Below are 18,189 nucleotides of genomic sequence, written 5' to 3'. Positions count from 1 at the left end.
AGAAATAGAAGCACAGAAAATAACTAGTGTTGCTTTCCACCGCCGGACACAGCTCCTGGCCAGTCAAAGGATGAAGTTTGATACTGATCTCACATGTTTTGTAGACTAGTGAGCCAACAGCTGTCAGTGTGAACGTTGGCTATGTAACGATAGCGAAACCTTATCTATAGCACCTGTATGACTCACTCCATCCTTACATCCTTGATGTGGATTTCTCTTTCATGACGGACAGAGATGAAAGAGATGGGAGTTGGCTAAAAGAACATTTTAAAAAATCTACTGGTGTTTTTCAATAATTGATATACGTAAGCAAAAACACACTTTTTGACTTTCACCCAAATGTAAACTAGGTATCCAGTATACATGTTTAAAGATGTTGCATGGATGGAATTAATATATATATATATATATATATATATATATATATATATTTAAAAAAGTGAAATCCAAATAACAGCCAAGACATGAGTGCCTCTAAAGCCGAGCTGAGCCGGTTAGCATCTAGCTGTGTGATTACTAGGGCATGAGGGCACCGCGAGGTCACGGAGTCGCTTGGGACGGCCTCCAGTAGCTCATGGAGTTCACTTGAGCAAACAGCAAAGATGCTAACTAAAACACTTTACGTGTGGACTATGCAGCCATTGATCTATTCTATGATAACTGGAGGGGTTGGATGTAAGAGTTGGATTCCAGGTGGGTTTTGTCAGCACATAAAAAATGGATGGAAAACAACTGTTGACTTACTTCTTGTCAAAATTCAAAAGGCTAAAAATAGTTGAGAGTGAGATTGCATCTGTTAGGAATGTCCTGAGCTGATCTTCAGAATCAAACACTCTTCTCTCTCTATGAAAACTAAACACACGCCTAAAGGCCGCCATGAAAAAATACCAGGAAGAGTTCAAAGGAAAACTGTGACGCAGGCTATATTTTCTTAATGCAAAGCTACTGAGTTGTCAGATATTGGTTCTCTAATGGTCTCCGTGGCTAAATTAAGAAGATTAGAATTAGGGCTTCAGTAAGTGCGCACGATGCAGCGATATGATGAGGGAAAAATAAATTAATCAGATTGGAGGTTGGGGGAAAAAAAACCTTGGCTGGGACATAATTTGGCATCTATATATCCAAGGTAGCTGATCTTTGACTGGAGTGATGGCAGGAGGTAGTGTCTCTGTGGTGACAAGCAGGAGCAAGACAAAGCAGTGCAGTTGATACAGTGCTGCTGACACGGCGACTCAGCACGATTATGGGATATATGAATTTGGCAGGGCACTGGGAGCAGTAGGAGGGGAGGTTAGAAGAGCTGGAGAAGTGGGAGAGAGGAAGGGGGGGGGGGGGGGGGAGGCTGCACAAGACAGTAACCCTGCCACCCCTCCCATCACATTCTCCCCCTCCTCTGCTGAAGAAGGCTAATGTGAAACACCAAGACTGGACTTGGAGAACTATGTGTGCACATGTGAATATGCAAGAGGTTGTACTTCAAAGTGAGTGGACTATACTGTTTATGTGGATGCATTAAAGTGTAAACCCCCCCCCCCCCACCCTCCCACCAACCTCCTCCCCTAGGTCCAGGTGTCTGGTTTGTTGGTAGTAGCCAGCATGTGGGGACACTGACAACCATCAGCCCCACTAATCCCTTAATCAGGTGGCCAGAGTTGGCCAAGAGTATCCTCGGAGAGGCTGATGGAGGGGCAGCGGAGACGAGGAGAGAGAGGAGGGCGGAGGGGTAGGGGGCACTGTGCTGTGAGGGTCAACCAAGGGACAAGCAAGCTTCGATCACTGGATCACCACCCTAAAAACGGTGGCTGAGTGGACTGCTGAGCTGCAAAAACACAGGAACACATGCAACCGCTGAAGGATACTACGTGGACTGGAGCTTCCAGTTCTGGGATTGACATGCTTACATCTCAAAGAGCCCTTATGGAAAGGTCACAAGTATTTAATCATATACACACGACACCATATTAAAAGTATCACGTCACAGCAGGGCTGGATCAAAAGTCTGCTCGTCACAAAATTAAAAAAGGGTTAGATCATGACCTAATGTTCTAAAGCCATAAAAAAACAGCCCTCAGTCTGTCTGAATCCAGCTTGTTTGTGTGTCTGCATGTGGGAGAGTGAGTGAGTGTGTATATGCCAATGACTGTATGTAAAGATGGACGACATTCATGAAAGCCCTGCAATTGAAGGGCAGGTGTATCGTCGGGACCTTGAGACCAGAGCCCCACTTCCCGATCGCGAGCATTTTTATATACAGTCTTCAATGGTCTATGCACCATAGTGTCATTTCCCTCCAGTGCAGACGTCTCTTCTACGATGCACCAGCTGCCATTAGGCCATAGAATCAGGTCAGGGGGAATGTGTGGCTGTGCCTGTGTACAATAGTGTGTGTGTGTGTGTGTGTGTGTGTGTGTGTGTGTGTGTGTGTGTGTGTGTGTGTGTGTGTGTGTGTGTGTGTGTGTGTGTGTGTGTGTGTGTGTGTGTGTTTTTTAATTTATACTGTAGTTAAAAAATGAAAATTGGTATTGTGATTTAAAAAAAACAGTAGTTGTGGTACAAATGGGAGCTATTTCCACAACGATGTTTGGGAAATATTAAAAACCCGGGACACTGGCATCTATAGTATCATTTCATTAAATACAATGAAGTTTATTGTGTTTTTCACAATGTAGCCTAGATTTAATAGAATTTTAACCGTACGACAAATGACAACAAAAGTCCCCTTCATCGTTTGTCCTCTAGAACTAGACAGGGGCAACATAGTCCAATGTAACTTTATTATTATTTTACCGACGTCATTGTCGTTTTCAGTGCCGAAAAAAATAATACAAAGTTCCCTTTGACTGTCTGTGGTATATTGTTCTACATCCAAATTCTTAAAACTAAGCCAATTCTGCAGAACTCCTGTGGGCTTTCCTTCTTTTCCCCAACGGTTTCAACAGTGGATTGCTTCAACCTTCTGTTAATTTAAGAGCAGGTGTAACAATTAAATACACATGCACACATCTTTGTTCTACTGGCTGCCGTTTGTGTGCTAAATAAAAGGGTGAACTTTTAGTTTTAAAAAATACATATGGACCCCGCTTGAGAAGCACAGAATGGGCTTCTCAAACGGCAATAAGGAAATGTTAGATCTTTTTGGGATTAAGTGGATTAGAACGTTTGACCAAATTTGACCCCTAAACCAGTAAATAGTTTCAAATGAAAGCTTCTTTGAGCAGTATTAGGTAGGAATGTAATGGCAACCACGTTGCACTCATTTACAATACTGTATGTGTGAATGTAAGCTGTATGCAAAATTACTCAAAATGCACTTTACACATGTGGTTCCCTCTGACACAGCACTACTCAAGTTTTGAGTCAGAACGAAAGTGACTGCTGCTTGTGCGATGTTCTGTTTTTAGTGATCAACTTTGACCTCAGGTGTCCACTTGAATCTGTGCGGACGTGACAGCCTGTTTCGCTGGGAATATAATGTAGGAAGGGACAGACCCAGGATTGATTTGCAACTATACTACACACACAAAAAGCCACATACCATTAGTGATTTAATGCATGCAGAGTCAATTTATTGCACCGCTTTGATGCATCGACAGCAGAGGAGCAAAAAACTTCTACTACAGACAGGTAGTGAGGGAAACTGACAGAGAAGAAGGGTAAAGAGAGGGGGGAAAAATTGGTGCCAGAAAAGAACACCCCAGGGCAAAAGAGGAAAGAAGACAGCAGGATGAGAGAGATGAGCCGGGAGAGGACAGAAGGATGAGGAATGGCTAGAGCCTAAATGACAACCTCTCCACCTCTCCCCCCACCCGTTATCCTAGTCTACCCTTCTCCCTGCTCTGTTATTCCACATCTCTCTATCGCTGCAGCCCCCTCCCTCTCTCAATCTCTCTATTCTCCTGCTCTCTAGTCGACCTGCTCAGACAGGGGTGAAGAGTTCAGGCGCTTCAAAGGCTGCAGTGTGGAGACTGCATGTCATGTGGGAGCCACAGCAGCCTTGCCTGCAGACTTCACAGACAGCTGCTGCTACAATTGATCCTCGACCAGCTAGCTCTCAGTAGTTCAGCCTTCCAACGGTTGCAAACTGCGGCTACATCTGCCTTCAGAGCGTCGCGCTTGATAAACAGCCCATGAGGAGCCAGATATGGCCCTTATAAAGCAGTCCTAAACAAAAAGCATTTGGCACAAGCCAGAGCAGATCCAAGGCTACTAAAACTTTATCATATAAGGTCAGGACGAAAGACGGCAAGCGACTGCCTCAGTGATCCTGTCGCTCATCTCTCATATCTAAACAAGGCACTCGTTAAACAAACATATATAGTAAACGGGGGAAAAGGGGATCAGCTCTACGTTTCTGTAAATAGAACTATAGGCTGTGATGAAGAGCCACAGAGACAGAATATGGAGGCAGGGAGGGGTGGGAGTAGGAGAGGTCAGCGAGCGGCCACTCAGAGGGGGCACGGTGAGGACACTGTCAGAGCAGTGTGGAGCTTAACGTAAAGTAAGACTGTACAGTAATACCGGTGTTGTGAATTAGAATGATGAACTGCTTGGACAGTGTGCCGTGACGAGCCATACTGCGTGGATCCTTTTAAGTGAGGATAAAGATAAGTTACATTCATTACAAACTAAAAGGCAATATATATTTTTCATTATTATTTCAGTGCTCTCTTTGTTTAGTTTTTTGGTTCATCCCTAAACTTGCTTGCTAGTATTTTCCCCGGGAAGGCAAAGAACCTCAGACTTATTTTCCTAACCTTCCACTGTGCTTTACCTTTATGGAACGAAAGCAGGAGGAGAAGTGCAACAGCATGTAAGCTCAAACTACAGTAGGGCAAGATGTTGTTGTTCTTTGATGGTTGGCAGTTTGGAATTGTGCTGAGGATAGTCCAATAAGGGCCAAATTTGTTTCAAACGCATCTCCAATGCAGTATGCCACCACTTTCCCATTCAAGTAAGTGGCAATTACATACCGTAATGTAAACACTTTCTACAAGCAGAAGACACAAAGAAAAAACATTATGTAGTTTAAGGAAGAATACCAACATCAATTAGATGCATCCGTCATCCAAAACTGCTTATGAAATCCTTGCACTTCTGTTGACTAAATCCTGAGGGCAATGGGCAGTGTTCACTGTATAACTGACCAGTACCTAGTAAGATCAGAGCCATTATGAACCATGTTTCACTGTGGTTATCTTGAGGAAATCATGCCGCATGTGAATGACAACAATTATTAATTAAACAATATCAATGTTTAAGTAGATTTAAAAGTTTTAAGTTCAGAGTTTTCTTTTACCAAATGTAAGGCAAAACTTACATTTGAATGGTGATCAGAAAAGGCTTCTGCTGTTTGTCTATGTATGTCTATCTCTGTTTCTTTGTAGGTAGGCTGTTGTTTTCTGTAACATCAACAAAAAGAACCTCATGAGCTAAAAATGTGTTGCTGTCAGTTTGGTTCGAGGTCATTCTGCTCCTTAGTGGTCAAAAGTGTTTAGTGCAACTTTCATTAGCTACATAACGAGCACTGGAGAGGGAAGAGGCCCTGTAAAATGTCCTCAGAGATGGAAAGGCCTGTTCCTAAGGAATGAGGAATGAGTTAAGCAAGTACAAAGTGTGATTTCACACCTATAGCGAGGGTGGTTGGATGGTGAGTGGGTGGCACGGCTGTTACCCACACGATGCCAGTCTGCCAGGGCAGCACCTAGGGCCCTGCACCTCCCCTTCCCCCTCCCTTCCTGTGACGCCATGTTCCCCTTGCCCTGCAACACCAGTGCCCATCTGCTACGACACGTTAGCCGCTGGCGCCAGGGACTATTTAGCCTGGCGTAATTAGCCCCCAGACACCAGCAGCCTGGTTTTAAACAGATGTGGGGGAGGAAGCGATCGCACGGCGACTCAACACGACCAACCAATGTTTGATAAGGAAGTGAGGAGAGTGGGGGAAGGAAAGGAAAATAAGAAGTGACCTAGTTAAAGGGCTGATGCAAGTCATGTTACAGCACAATGGGCAGTAATGATGACAACCCCACTTGCTCCGACTGCCCAATGCCATGGTCAGGGGAAGGACGAGCAACAGAAATGTAATTAGGTTGTGTCCATTTGCTGTACTGACGAGCAAGAATGAGGAAGAAAGCCATGTTTCAAAGACTTATAGTAATGTTTTTTAACAAAGACAATGCTCAGGCTGCACTCCCCTATGATTTCCCTATTTAAGTATCCCTTTGTATTCTGCCACTGACCTTTAACAGGGGACACAGAGAGGTTACAGTGTAGATGCCCTTGAACCTATTGACCGTAATCACACGTGACCGTAACGGCACCGACCTTTCCCTGGCTTTCCTTTCCTCCTCGCCATCTTTTTTTCTCCTTCCCTTCCCCCAAGGGTCATTTGAGGGTCCAGACTCTTGTCAAGGCTGTCACTGTAGACAGCCCTCTCCATCTACCGCCCCCGTTGTTGCCATGGCAATGGACGGCACTGCGCTCCAAGGACTGTGTGAGGGGGCAGAGGGAGCCAGCGGACGGATGAACGCTGCAGCATCTTTCCCTAACCTAGGTCAACCTTGCAGAGCTAGTGTAAGTGATGGGAGGGGATAAACGCTGGCCATGTTGCTTCAGGACCGAATGAACTGGCAGGGTAATGTCAGTGCACGCAATGGAAGAGAAAAAGGTAGGAGACTGAGGGATAACAGTGATGAAACACAGAACATAGCTATAGGTAGAACAGTGGAGGAATTATGTGCTGCCGACATGATTCTCTCAATTTCTCTATTTTACACACAAAGGCCAGTGTCTTGTTTTGAAGTAGTAGTCATGTCAGTTCTGTTTTCCTCAGACGTGCACACACAAAACCACATGCGCACACACACACACAGCGAAACGTGACCCGGGGGCAGGCAGTGGAGCAGCACACGTGTAGTACCACAGAGCTCACAGCTAGCATGACTCACTCTGAACACCAGTCGACCCGGAGAGAACAATGGCAACCGGTGTGTGAGGTGTCTGTAAAGCACATACACGCTGGCACAGGATGAAGAGCTGTGGAAAGAGCAATGCCCCACTGCGCCACCATCAGACTGCCATTTGACGTGTGGTTTCAAATACTGTGGATGCTTATTTGCACAAGTGTCAGACATTTTATTTACAATTGTGGCACACCAATTGTAGTTAAATGTAAATCAGTCTGTATTGTTTCCTGTAGTCAAAGTAGTCAATGAGGCCTGCTAGGTTTTATAATAACTAAAATATTTCTTTATTCCGAAAAAGGTGTATAGCATGCATTTATTTCAATTAATTGTTAAATCAGGAAAACACTTGTTTTTTCCTACGTATCGTAAAGCTAGAAATCCAGCTCTGCTGGTGCATAGTGATACACACTTCAGATTATTTGATTCTCAGTAGGCTGAGAGATACACTTCAGCAGCCCACAGTGGACAAACACCTGTCCATTGCGCACTTCAACTAGACCTGACATTCAATAATGATGTTGGATGTAGGCTAAAATTGGCAGTGGCGTTAAACTTCATTTAGCAGTGACACAAAGCATTTGGTAAATGCAACATTTACCATCTACATAATGCCAAGTGCAGCACACAATGTGCTGCGAGAATTTAACTTGAAGCTGGATCCCCTGCCTGAGGACTTGTTACCAACATTCTTGCTGAGCTCAAACCAGGAGCTGTAAAGGCTAAATCACTCTGCACTGGATGATGTCAGAGCTGTCCGCACAGGTTGAGACATGGTGCGTTTCTAAAATCGGCATTGGAGGGCGAGTGAGGGATGAGTTTTCAGTTCATAAACCAGGCAGATACAGTTTGTTATCTGCTGTCTGTCTTGTTTTGTGGACGAACTTAAGAAGAGAAAACAAGTGAAAAAATAAAACTACTCTTGTTCCACAAAAGTTGGAATAACCTGATGCAGAGAAGGGTAGACAGAAAATGACGGGTCAAGGCAAGCGAACCGAATATCATCACAGAAGTTACAAAGTCTTTGCAGCCGCCATCTAGAGCAGAGGCGGCAGAGAAAAAAAAAAATCTATTCCACCTTATTTGTTTTTCCTGCACAGGTACACTTTTCTCACCTTTGCAAAGCCCCCAATTTTAGCTTGGTTTGGTGTGCCATGCTAGAAAACAACAGAACCCTTTTCATGGCAGTCTGTGACATAACCCTTGGCCCATAGCTAACCTCCTGAGCTGGTACTGGCCTATGTGAAACTCAAAGGAGCCGACCAACACAGTTCCAATAACAGGCCAGGCATAGACTGATCTTTACTAGAAATGTTTCTTTATATGTTGTAATTTTCATTTAAACACACTCAAGTATATTTGCATATGTTTTTTTACACAAATTTTAGAAATACAGTATACACAATTTCAAGACCATTGATTTGTTGTTTTGCTCAGATTCAAAGGAATTACCGATATGTGTGGATCATTGCGTAGGTCAGTCTGAGAAGTACAAAGCTCATTTGCATGTTTCACAAATCCATAGATGAGAGCGCATCCTACCTGAAAGCTTCATCAGCAGCTCAGAGGCCACCTTAACGTTGATATCCTGGCTCAGGAGGCTGTTCTTAGACATGGGGCTTCCTTCCCTTGGCTTCAGTGGCCCTGGGCGCTCTGCAGCTGCTGCAGTTGGTCCGTCCTGGCAGAAAGACGCAGGGAAGCCTGGCTGGACATGGCTCTGAGAGGACGGTCTGGGGCTCAGCACTTCTTCTACATTGGGCTCTTCCTTCAGATGGAACGGGGACTTCAGCGTCTCCCTCTGGTTGGCCGCTGCGGCGAGAAAGACCCAAAAGATGGAGAGAATGAGAAGAATTGAGGAGGACATGTTGGAGGGGCGGCAGGGGGAGGAAATAAACCAAGACTGCTTGGGACTCATTCTGCCTTGCACAGCTGATGAATGGTGAAATGACAATAAAGTTGTTGAATTTTAGATCTTGACTTTAATTTTTAAAGCGATGCATGTTAAGATGAGCGGTGTATGATAAGTTTATCTCGACAATAACGAGGCTGTGTGGAGGTTTTACTAAGCATGTATCTTACAAATCACTATTACTGAAAAACCTAACACATAATATACCATAAGGACATTTTTAATTTCAAGTGCGCGCGCACGCGCGCACGCACGCACGCACGCAGGCACGCACGCACACAGTATAATATATGATACATGTCGCTGCAATAGTTGCCACAGGGCAAACACAGGATGCAGCCTCATTGCTGCCCTTCTTTCACGCAACTATTTTTCCAAGTCCTCTTCCTCTACATTTGTCCTTCAAACTGCTGTTTTAACTGTCCCATTTGCTTCTGTGCACTTTATTCTTAGCACCATTCAACTTTAAGTTAGTTTTTTTCCTCATTCCTTCTGCCACTGACATCTTCTAAATCCTTTCACAGACATAAGGACATGAAATAATTCTGGTACTTCTGTGGGACGTGCTTGCAATTAGCCGAAGCCTTATCCACCATCTCTACAGTGCGTAGCATAGGTTAGGGAGTGAACTGTCACATGTATCCCTCTGCTCTACAGCCATCTTCAAGAGAAACTGGGCCACATCTAATCCGCCTTGGATGAATAATTAATAATTAGACATGGGGCAACTTCCGATAGCCGCCAAGAAAAGAAGGGCAAGCGCGTGGCTTTGTGTCTCTCAGCACGTTCCGCTACACCCTGTGCTAAAAGAAAGGGTCACACAGGCAAAAAGCTTAAAGTGTTGGAATTGAAAATGGTATAACAATGATACATTTTTTGTGATTTTCAGCCTATTTTTGTGATTATCTCCTTTTGTGGAAGGTCGTAGGGAAGCAGACTTTGTGTGTGTTGTGAGCAAAATCCCAAGATTTGACTCTTCAAATGTTGCCTTGTTTTGTTTGTAAAGTAAGAATTAACTAGCCGACATGATATGAATATCTGAAACAGTGGCAATGTGAAGTGGACTGGTCCACACGTGAACCTTGCTGCTATGGCAAAGTTCTACTGATAACGAACTGAATATTTCTGTAATTATCTTTGTTAATTGTGAAGATATCTGCACCTTATTGTCCTCAAAGCAGAAGACATTTTCATGTCATTGTAAAAGCAATGATCTGAAATGAGAATATGAATTTGCTGATGTTCCAACAGACACCACAGAGCAATCCAGATATTACTCGATCATCTCTGTTAGTAGACATCATAATAGACATCATTTGACTGTGGCACGCACACCCACATACACACATTTCTGACACAACCCCTTGACTTTTCAAACAATCTGTATACACTAGTACACTCTGTCTTACATGCTCACACAGACACGCGGGGCATGGATATGAGAGGCCATCACTCTTGGGCAGACTGCTGTCCAGTCTCCTCTTGCCCCAGCAGAGATCTGCTCCGCTCCTCGCCCTGCCGCCTCACCTAACATCTCTTACCGCCACGGGCCTGCCACCCCCTGCCCGCATCATCAATCTGTGCCGGCTCCGGCCCTTCTGATTAATGATGATCTATGCCGGGAGGGATAGAGGCCTCGGGGACAGGGGATGCAGGGCATGAAAAGGGGGACAGGTGCTGGTGTTTTGACCACCCATGCGGTGCCATAATGTCACAGTGCCACACCATGGCAGGCCGGGGCTGCAGTTCAAGAGGGGGAGAAGGAAGAGGATGAGAGGTGGTGGGGAGGAGGAGCGGGAGTGTGGGGGCAGTGACCTTCAAGTTCAGGGGCAGTGGCACAGGGTCGCACGCGGCACCAGCTGGAAATGTCACACCGTCAGATGTCAGCGGGCAGGCTAAGTATAACCTGGTCAGCACCTGGAAGGACGTCCTCTAATTAGAAGCGTGTTGGGCCATGTCGGATCAGACAGGGACAGCACACTTGGTCAGCGTCTTACAAACACACATAATAATACACTATCCCCTTTACCCACACAGACACACGCGTATCTATGTCTTGGGGAAAATCCTGTCTTTGTGTTGCTACATGCAACGATGCACACGCTGCATATAAATCAGACACAAATACAGGGATTATATGCCCCCGACAAATACGGGCTCAACAAAGCAAACTTAAGATTCACAAATTCTTCTCCTCTGCAGCATCATGAGATTAAAAACAACCTCAGGCCGCGCACTCACACACAAAGTCACAACACTCCAGTGACCTTTTGGACTGTCGCTATAAATAGAGCGTATTTCCACTCAGAATCTATGTTCCAGAGCCTAATGAATTATTAAGTAGGCTAATCCTATGGGCAAGGTTTTTTTCTTTCTTTCTCCAAGCTGAGGGCTCAATAGCAAAAAAAAAAAAAAAAAAAGCGAGAACGCAATACCAACAGGAAAAGTTCCGCCTACAATGCCAAGCATATACTTTAGCCTTTTGTCTGTCAGAATTTCACAGTCACAGTAGCACCATGAGCGTTCAGTCTCTGGCAGATCATCATGTGATGTGAACACATCTGAGGGGGAGACGGGCATCTCTGGGTGACTGGGCTTCTCTTCTGTGAGCATCCTGCCTGCGCGAGAACGTACTCAGGCCAATGTCAACTTCCTTGTGCATGATACTGTAAAGCTGCTTCCAGCTCAGGGTTGACGATGCTATCAGTTTGTCTCCGTGTCATAACACCCCTCTGACATCTGCCACCGACGCTACTTGTATCACCGTCCTCTTCCCCGTTTCTCTCCCCTTTCGCGGGGCGCGCCTCATCCGTCTCGCTGCCAGGTGCTTGTCCACTCCGCCTCACCTCTCACTCCGTGGCCAGGGCTGCCGTCAAATAACTTCATTAGCTTTCCACCTCTGTCACGCTGGCCTGCTCCCCCTCTGACAATTGGCTGCTGTTTTCTCCCGGAGAAAAAAAAAAAGCACAGGGCTACGTGGGGCAGGTTGAGAACCCAACAATAGCTGACAGTGTGCTAGACACTGGACAGTGATACTGATGGCTGCAGTGGGGATGTATGTAGCAGAGGTCACACACAAAAGGGCTGCCTGTGTCTGCTTGTGCAGAGCGGGAAAGCAAGGGACATAAGATTACAGATTAAATCTAGATGTTCAAAAAGAGACATCTCAGCATCCGGAATATTCAGTGTCGACAAAGAGAAGGTACAAAGAGTAAAAGTATTTCTACACTTGAATAAACTATAGATTCCCCTATGGTGGTTTCAAATACATGACAATAGAGTAGAAAAAAAGATGTTCTCTAAAAAATCCTTACGAATACTCAAGTTTTGCGTTAGAATTCTGCCTGCGGTTTATCTCACTGTAGCAAAAGCATTGCATGCAAGATACTCTCCGAGGACAAAGATAAATAAGACAACTGCAGAAGCATCGTGACAGATGCAACACCTCCCACAGCCCCCTGCATGCCAATTATTCACACCCAGCCAGGGTCAAGCTCGTTGTGCCTGTGTCACCGCAGCGGGGGGTGGGGATGGCGTTTGGAGGGTGTGCAGTGCCCACTGTCATTATTAACTCAGGGTCCACTGGGCACTGGGTAGGGGCTGTGCATTACAAAGTGCCTCGGTGGCTTTCATCTCTGAATCAAAATGTGGATCACACTGGATAGCTAACGGTTGTGTCAGCGTGCAAGGATAAAAATCAAAGGGTATCAGTATAACACTCAGTGGAAAGCAGGGCAGCCCAAAAAATGATATGCTTATTATGTCAGAGGTCAGGAAGAGTTCAGTGGCTTTTTATGCCCGGGGAACTCCGTGCAACTCCCTCTTCACCTCTTTTTCCCTCTCCCTCACTTGCTGTCACATTATCTCTCTCTCTCTTTTATCTTTCCCTCTCTAGCTTCTTATACACCCCCATTCCTCCTCCTCCTCATAGGCCTTGTGGGATTGAGGCACTGAGACAGCAGTGTAAAAGCAGGAGGGATGAGCTGCTCGTGTACACACTCAATCTGGGTTGGCAGGGAGGTCAAAAGAAATAGAGTCTAGAGGTCCCAGGAGGAACTTCCTCACCTCTCCCTCCCTGGCTGCTCTGTGGCATGGGTAAGTCTCGCAAAGATCTGAGCCCAGTCCTCCTCAGTTTCACAACCCTCTATCTTTAGCTCTGCCACCCAACAAAGGGGAAAACTTTGTGATCAAAGAAGCAGCAATCATTAACAACGCATCCTCATGCATTCAAGCTCAACATCATCTCGTCCTGCCTTTTTATATCCTCCCTCATTGTCCTTGAATGATGCCCCGACTAAGATGTCCGCCACGTGACACTGGACTGACATTGTGAGGAGCCATCTTGGCTCCTCTGGGAGTTGCCCGGGCTTGATTTTGCAGTCTGGGAGTGAAGTGCCACTGGCACCCAGGGGGCATCCATGTGGCGCCGGGGCGTGCAAGATTGAGGGGGAGTTAACTAAGCCGGCCCAATCCCCGCGCATCCTGGCGGGGTCAGAGAATGGCGCTGAGGGCGCTAATCATTTCAAATTATGAATTCCTTTTTAATTATGAATTATGCATAAATTTTTAATTAATCTAATGTTCCCAGGGTTTTTCCCTCCCATCCGCACTCAAGATCTCAATCTAATTACACAGCATTAAGTGGAAGAGTGGCAGCCGTAGCCTCGACCCCAGCGCTGAACCTCGGTCGACCTTTTTCCATCAATCTTACATTTCTCCCGGCTTATCCTTTGATATTTTGCAACATGGTGAAATGCATCTAAACACAGCCTGGACTGAGTAAACCTTGGAGAAGCATGTTTGTCGAGTTTGATTAGTTTAACAAAAATGCTGTATCATTATGTTATAAAGCTAAAAAACGTTTCACGTCACATAACACCTTAATGAATGGTAGAAAACTGTTAGGTGATGTTTAATTAACAGATTTCATACATTACATTTTAAAAAGATTCTTGAATCCAATACTAGTACTACTATAATTCACTTCTTGAGGTGCAGACAGCAAGGTACACAGCATCAAATGCAATCGAGTTAAAGTAAATAATTATCTTCTAAACACCAACTTTCTTTTAAAATTCTGGATTCTTATCTTGCTGTAGGATGAAGCCCTGAACCCCGAGTGAGTCTTCTACTGTTACTTGCCTTTTTCTCACCATTCTGATAGCAACACATTGTCCTATTCCTGTTGTCCTAATAATGTGTCAGAGGGTGTAGTAATAAATACAGACTGAGGGCTTGTAATAAAAATAAAAGTTGAGACACATGCAGGAATTGTTTGCATTGACTTTCTGGTCTTTATGTATGTCCATTGTTGCAGGAGTTAACTAATTTCTTAATCCCTTCAAAAAAAGGCCTGTTGTGTGAAATGTTCAGAAATGTTTTTCAGTTTTTGATGACCTAAACTTTTTTCTTTTACCTTGGGCAGTTTACCACTGAACCGTTGCACCATTTAAAGGCTATTTAGTTCACTTGGACTTATTCAATTAAATGAAAACGGGAAACATTAGGGTGTTCTCATAGTTTGTCTGGTTCTGTGTGTGTGAGTGTGTATATACGGTTATGTAGGGGGCACTGGCTACTGCATACAATGGACAATCACAGTAAATATTTATACATACTGTGTCACATGCATATAAAGTGCAACATTCATGTCTGCACAAAGTTGCAATGGTATTATAAAGAAATGTATATCTAAATATCATGTTATTGTTCTAAAGAATAATCCATGTCACATATACAGGATTTTGTCCTGAGGGCAAGTTTAAAAAATCTTTTGGTGTTGTCGTTACTACCTTTAAGGCATCTAGTTCTTCCCTGGCACAGACTTGAGAGTAAGTTGTAAAAGGTCGAAATATTGTATCATTTAGGTTTGATTAAATTCACTGTTTAAACAATAACACCAGATGGTATTTATTCTTTATGTTAATGCCCTTGAAATATATAAACATTTTAATGTAAAACTGACTATTCACTACAGTTTCGGGTCAACTCCCAGAAATTTTAAGGCTCCCATTGTTTTAAAAACTATTCAAAACAGCTCGCAGAGACAAACTGCGGCCCTGACCTGAAACGATTGACAAAAAACTGTTTACACTTCTTACAAATCGTATTCCTGGTGACAGTGGTAAATCAAAACATAAGGCAAAGGTGAGACAACAACAGATCTGCATCAGATTTCTTCACGTTCACTTCTCAAAGGAGTGAACACTTATGATAAAAGTGCAACTGCAATGACTGGAGTTCCAAAGTCAAGTTGAGAAAACGGTACAATAAGCAAAACAATTATGGGTTAGAGAAGTCAAGCTATTAGTGTGTCTGTGCAAGCTGTTTTTCAGGGCCTTTCTTAAAGGAATACAACAGCTGACTGTTGGTAAGAAAAATGGGCCTTTTTAAAAAAAAAAAACTGTTTGCTGATATCTTATAGACCAAATGATTAACACACATGATGATTTCACAATCATGAAAATACCTGAGAGCTTCATAAGCAGGTCAGTAGCCGTCTTGGTTGTGATGTCAGGGCTGAAGAGGGAGGCCGTGGTTGGACCACTGGGACTGGATCTGACCCCCACTCCAACTCCGGGTAGGTCCAGGGAGTTTGCGCTGCTGCTGGGACGATCCCTGCAGATGCTAAAGGGGGAGAGCACAGACAGGTCTCTCTCCTGCGGCTCCTCCTTGATGTGGACATGATTGGAGGAAGCCTCGACGGGCGAAGATGTCGGCTGCTGAGTGTCTGAGTGCAGCGGGGACACGTCCAACCCTCTCAGGTCCGCGGAGCCGCTGTCACCCATCAGGGAGCCCTCGCCCTCCGTGTCGGTGGTGAGCTCCTCTTTCACCTTGACGTCTGTGCGGGGGAAGTGCTGGTGGCAGCGCATGTGAAGCTTCAGGCTGAAGTGACGGGAGGAGGTGAAGGGGCAAAGTTCACATTGAAACGTCTCACCCCGGTCCTGGTGCTGATGTACCTGGGAAGCAGGACAGGTTTAAGTGTCAAATCACTTCTTCTCTCTTACACTACAGGACAAAAAAAAAAAAAGTAAGACACGTGGATTTCTTTCGCAATCATCAGTTAGATCCTAAAACAAACATGCAGTAGTGTTTAATTATGCCACGTAGAGGAGGTGTTAAAAGTCTAACTAAAGCATGGATATCCTTTAATGTTAACAATTATATTTCAAGAGTCGTAATAAGCACTGATTGAAGATGATGTGGGAGGGGATGACAAGGGGTGTAGGGTGACGAAGAAGACGAAGCACATCCATATGATCTCACCTTCATGTGGGACTTGAGATTGTCTTTGCGAGCACAGCGGAAGGGACACAGAGGACACTGGTGGCTTTTTAAGCCCGTATGAATGACCATGTGTCTCTTCCAGTAGCTCTTGCGTTTGATGACCAGTCCACACACAGGACACTGAAATGGTTTGCCACCATCCTCAGGAGAGCCTTGAAGGGACCACAGGTCAATGTTACTATTTACAAAGAATTTTTAAGCCAGTCCCAGAAGCAAGAAGAAGTATTATGTTGCCAAAATGTACCAAAAGGAAATAAAAATCATGACAGTATTCACATTCAAGAGACAACTCCTGCACACCTAATGGTGAGAACTGTCACGGGAAATGCCAGCTGGAAGCAATAGAACAATGGAAGTAAAAACTCGAGCATGTTTTAGTATCTCGATTATTGTTGTTGGCTTCATATCCGGCATCCATTACAGTTTAATTGGTCTTATTAGAAAGAGGCATGATTGCATTACAAATTCTACAAGGGCCTGTCAGGATGGCTTCATAAGTATTCCAACACCGTTCCTTGAAAAACATCTGGTAATCAGTGTTTGGTGAAATTACTGTGCTCAGCCATTCATTGACCTGAGGTGTAAAACCTCGAGACTGCCTATTTGCAACAATAAACTGCCATCTGCGGCCCAACCTCTCCAAGCACAGCAGAGATCGCAGTGCAAAAATGACTTCTGCTTACACCAAGTTGAGGCATGTGAAGCAGAAAATAAAACTGGAGAGTGGAAATGTGTGTTTGGAGCCTTTATCTTTGCACTTAAATATGTCTGAACCAAGATTTAGAAAAAAGACATTAGCTTCCCTTGTATATGCAAAGAGCAGAACATAACTGTGCAATACAGTTTTATAGTGGAATTGGCAAGGGACAACAATAAAACAAGACATGACAGTCAATAATCAAGGTCACATTTTTCAGTCTGGCAACCAAACAACTACCTGCATTTTTACAGCGCCGCTCGACCTTGACAGCTCACGGGTTAGAGCAGACCCCCTTTTTAGCATGCACATCACAGAATATTACATCAACTGCCTCATCTGTCTGAAGTCAATTTGATCCAGCCATTTTAGATTTGGCGAGGTTGCGACACAATCCCTCAAAAGTGCCCATCCATCTCTGTGAAAACATTCTGTTCTCCCCAGAGGCTACTTAGCTATGGCCTGCACTTTCGAGCTTTCTTTCTGCCCGTGCAAGAGTGAGATCTTTGTGTGCAACCTTGTTTGGTTTACATGTCTGCATCGGAGTACACATTTACAGAATATACTACATGACCATCTGTGAGTAACAGAAAGAGAGCGCAAGAGCATAAAAGGGGGAGAGAATCAGAGAGACAGTGTGTGTGCGTGTGCACACACATCTGTATCCAGTCAGTGGAAAGTATGATGTGTTTGGCCTTAAGTCTGCTGTGCTGATCGGTGCAGAGGGCTCTGGTGAGTGGGGGCTGAAGCCAGGAGGAGGTTGCCGAGATGGATATGGACTCCAGGGCTCCCCACTGTGCCGAGCACACACTGACGGCCCCCTTTTGGCAGCACGCACATCCGAGCACAAACGAGCTGGTCTGGGAAGGCAGTGAGGTCTCAGTCGGAACCCCCCGTTGAGCCCACAGACCATTTCCCAGACTAGAAGGCCAGCCAGGGCTGTTTTCTTTCGGCTATGCTCTCTGCTCGGCTGACAGTTAAGCTGATGCTACACTACTCGCTACTTGAGGTGAGAACAAAACTATTACCAAGCTAGAGACAACGTGTCATGGATGTTCAGAGTTGTGCTTTGTGTGACAAGTAAACCTGATGCTCTCCCACACCATGACAGCAAAGACATCTTATATATTTGGAGTGGCGCTTTAGCTTTAATTTACATTTCATTGCATCAGTGGTTTTATTTCTTTTGTCAATTCTGAATTTAAAGACGTAAGAACGACAATGAAAACATTTTCCCTTGAACTTCAGGTAAATTTGTATGATTATTTTTCAAAAGAAAAGGGCATCATGAAGGAAGATGTAAACTTTCCATGAATGAAGAGCAGCTGAAATGA

At 44.6% G+C, this 18,189-nt stretch overlaps 1 protein-coding gene across 1 annotated transcript in view; it reads right to left on the bottom strand.

Moving 5' to 3' along the window:
• znf827 (zinc finger protein 827) overlaps positions 1-18,189 on the bottom strand; it is a 61,361-nt gene that overhangs the window by 23,408 nt on the left and 19,764 nt on the right. The window contains exons 3-5 of the mRNA XM_035636205.2: positions 16,138-16,310; positions 15,341-15,830; positions 8,505-8,771 (exon numbers count right to left, since the gene is read on the bottom strand). Of these exons, the coding sequence (XP_035492098.2) occupies positions 8,505-8,771; positions 15,341-15,830; positions 16,138-16,310 (930 nt within the window). The remainder of the gene's footprint in view (positions 1-8,504; positions 8,772-15,340; positions 15,831-16,137; positions 16,311-18,189) is intronic.

Source organism: Scophthalmus maximus, chromosome 8 (assembly GCF_022379125.1).
Source record: "Scophthalmus maximus strain ysfricsl-2021 chromosome 8, ASM2237912v1, whole genome shotgun sequence".
Lineage (NCBI taxonomy): Eukaryota > Metazoa > Chordata > Actinopteri > Pleuronectiformes > Scophthalmidae > Scophthalmus > Scophthalmus maximus.
Note: the sequence above shows the minus strand (reverse complement) of the source record. Positions and strands in the feature narration are given on the sequence as shown.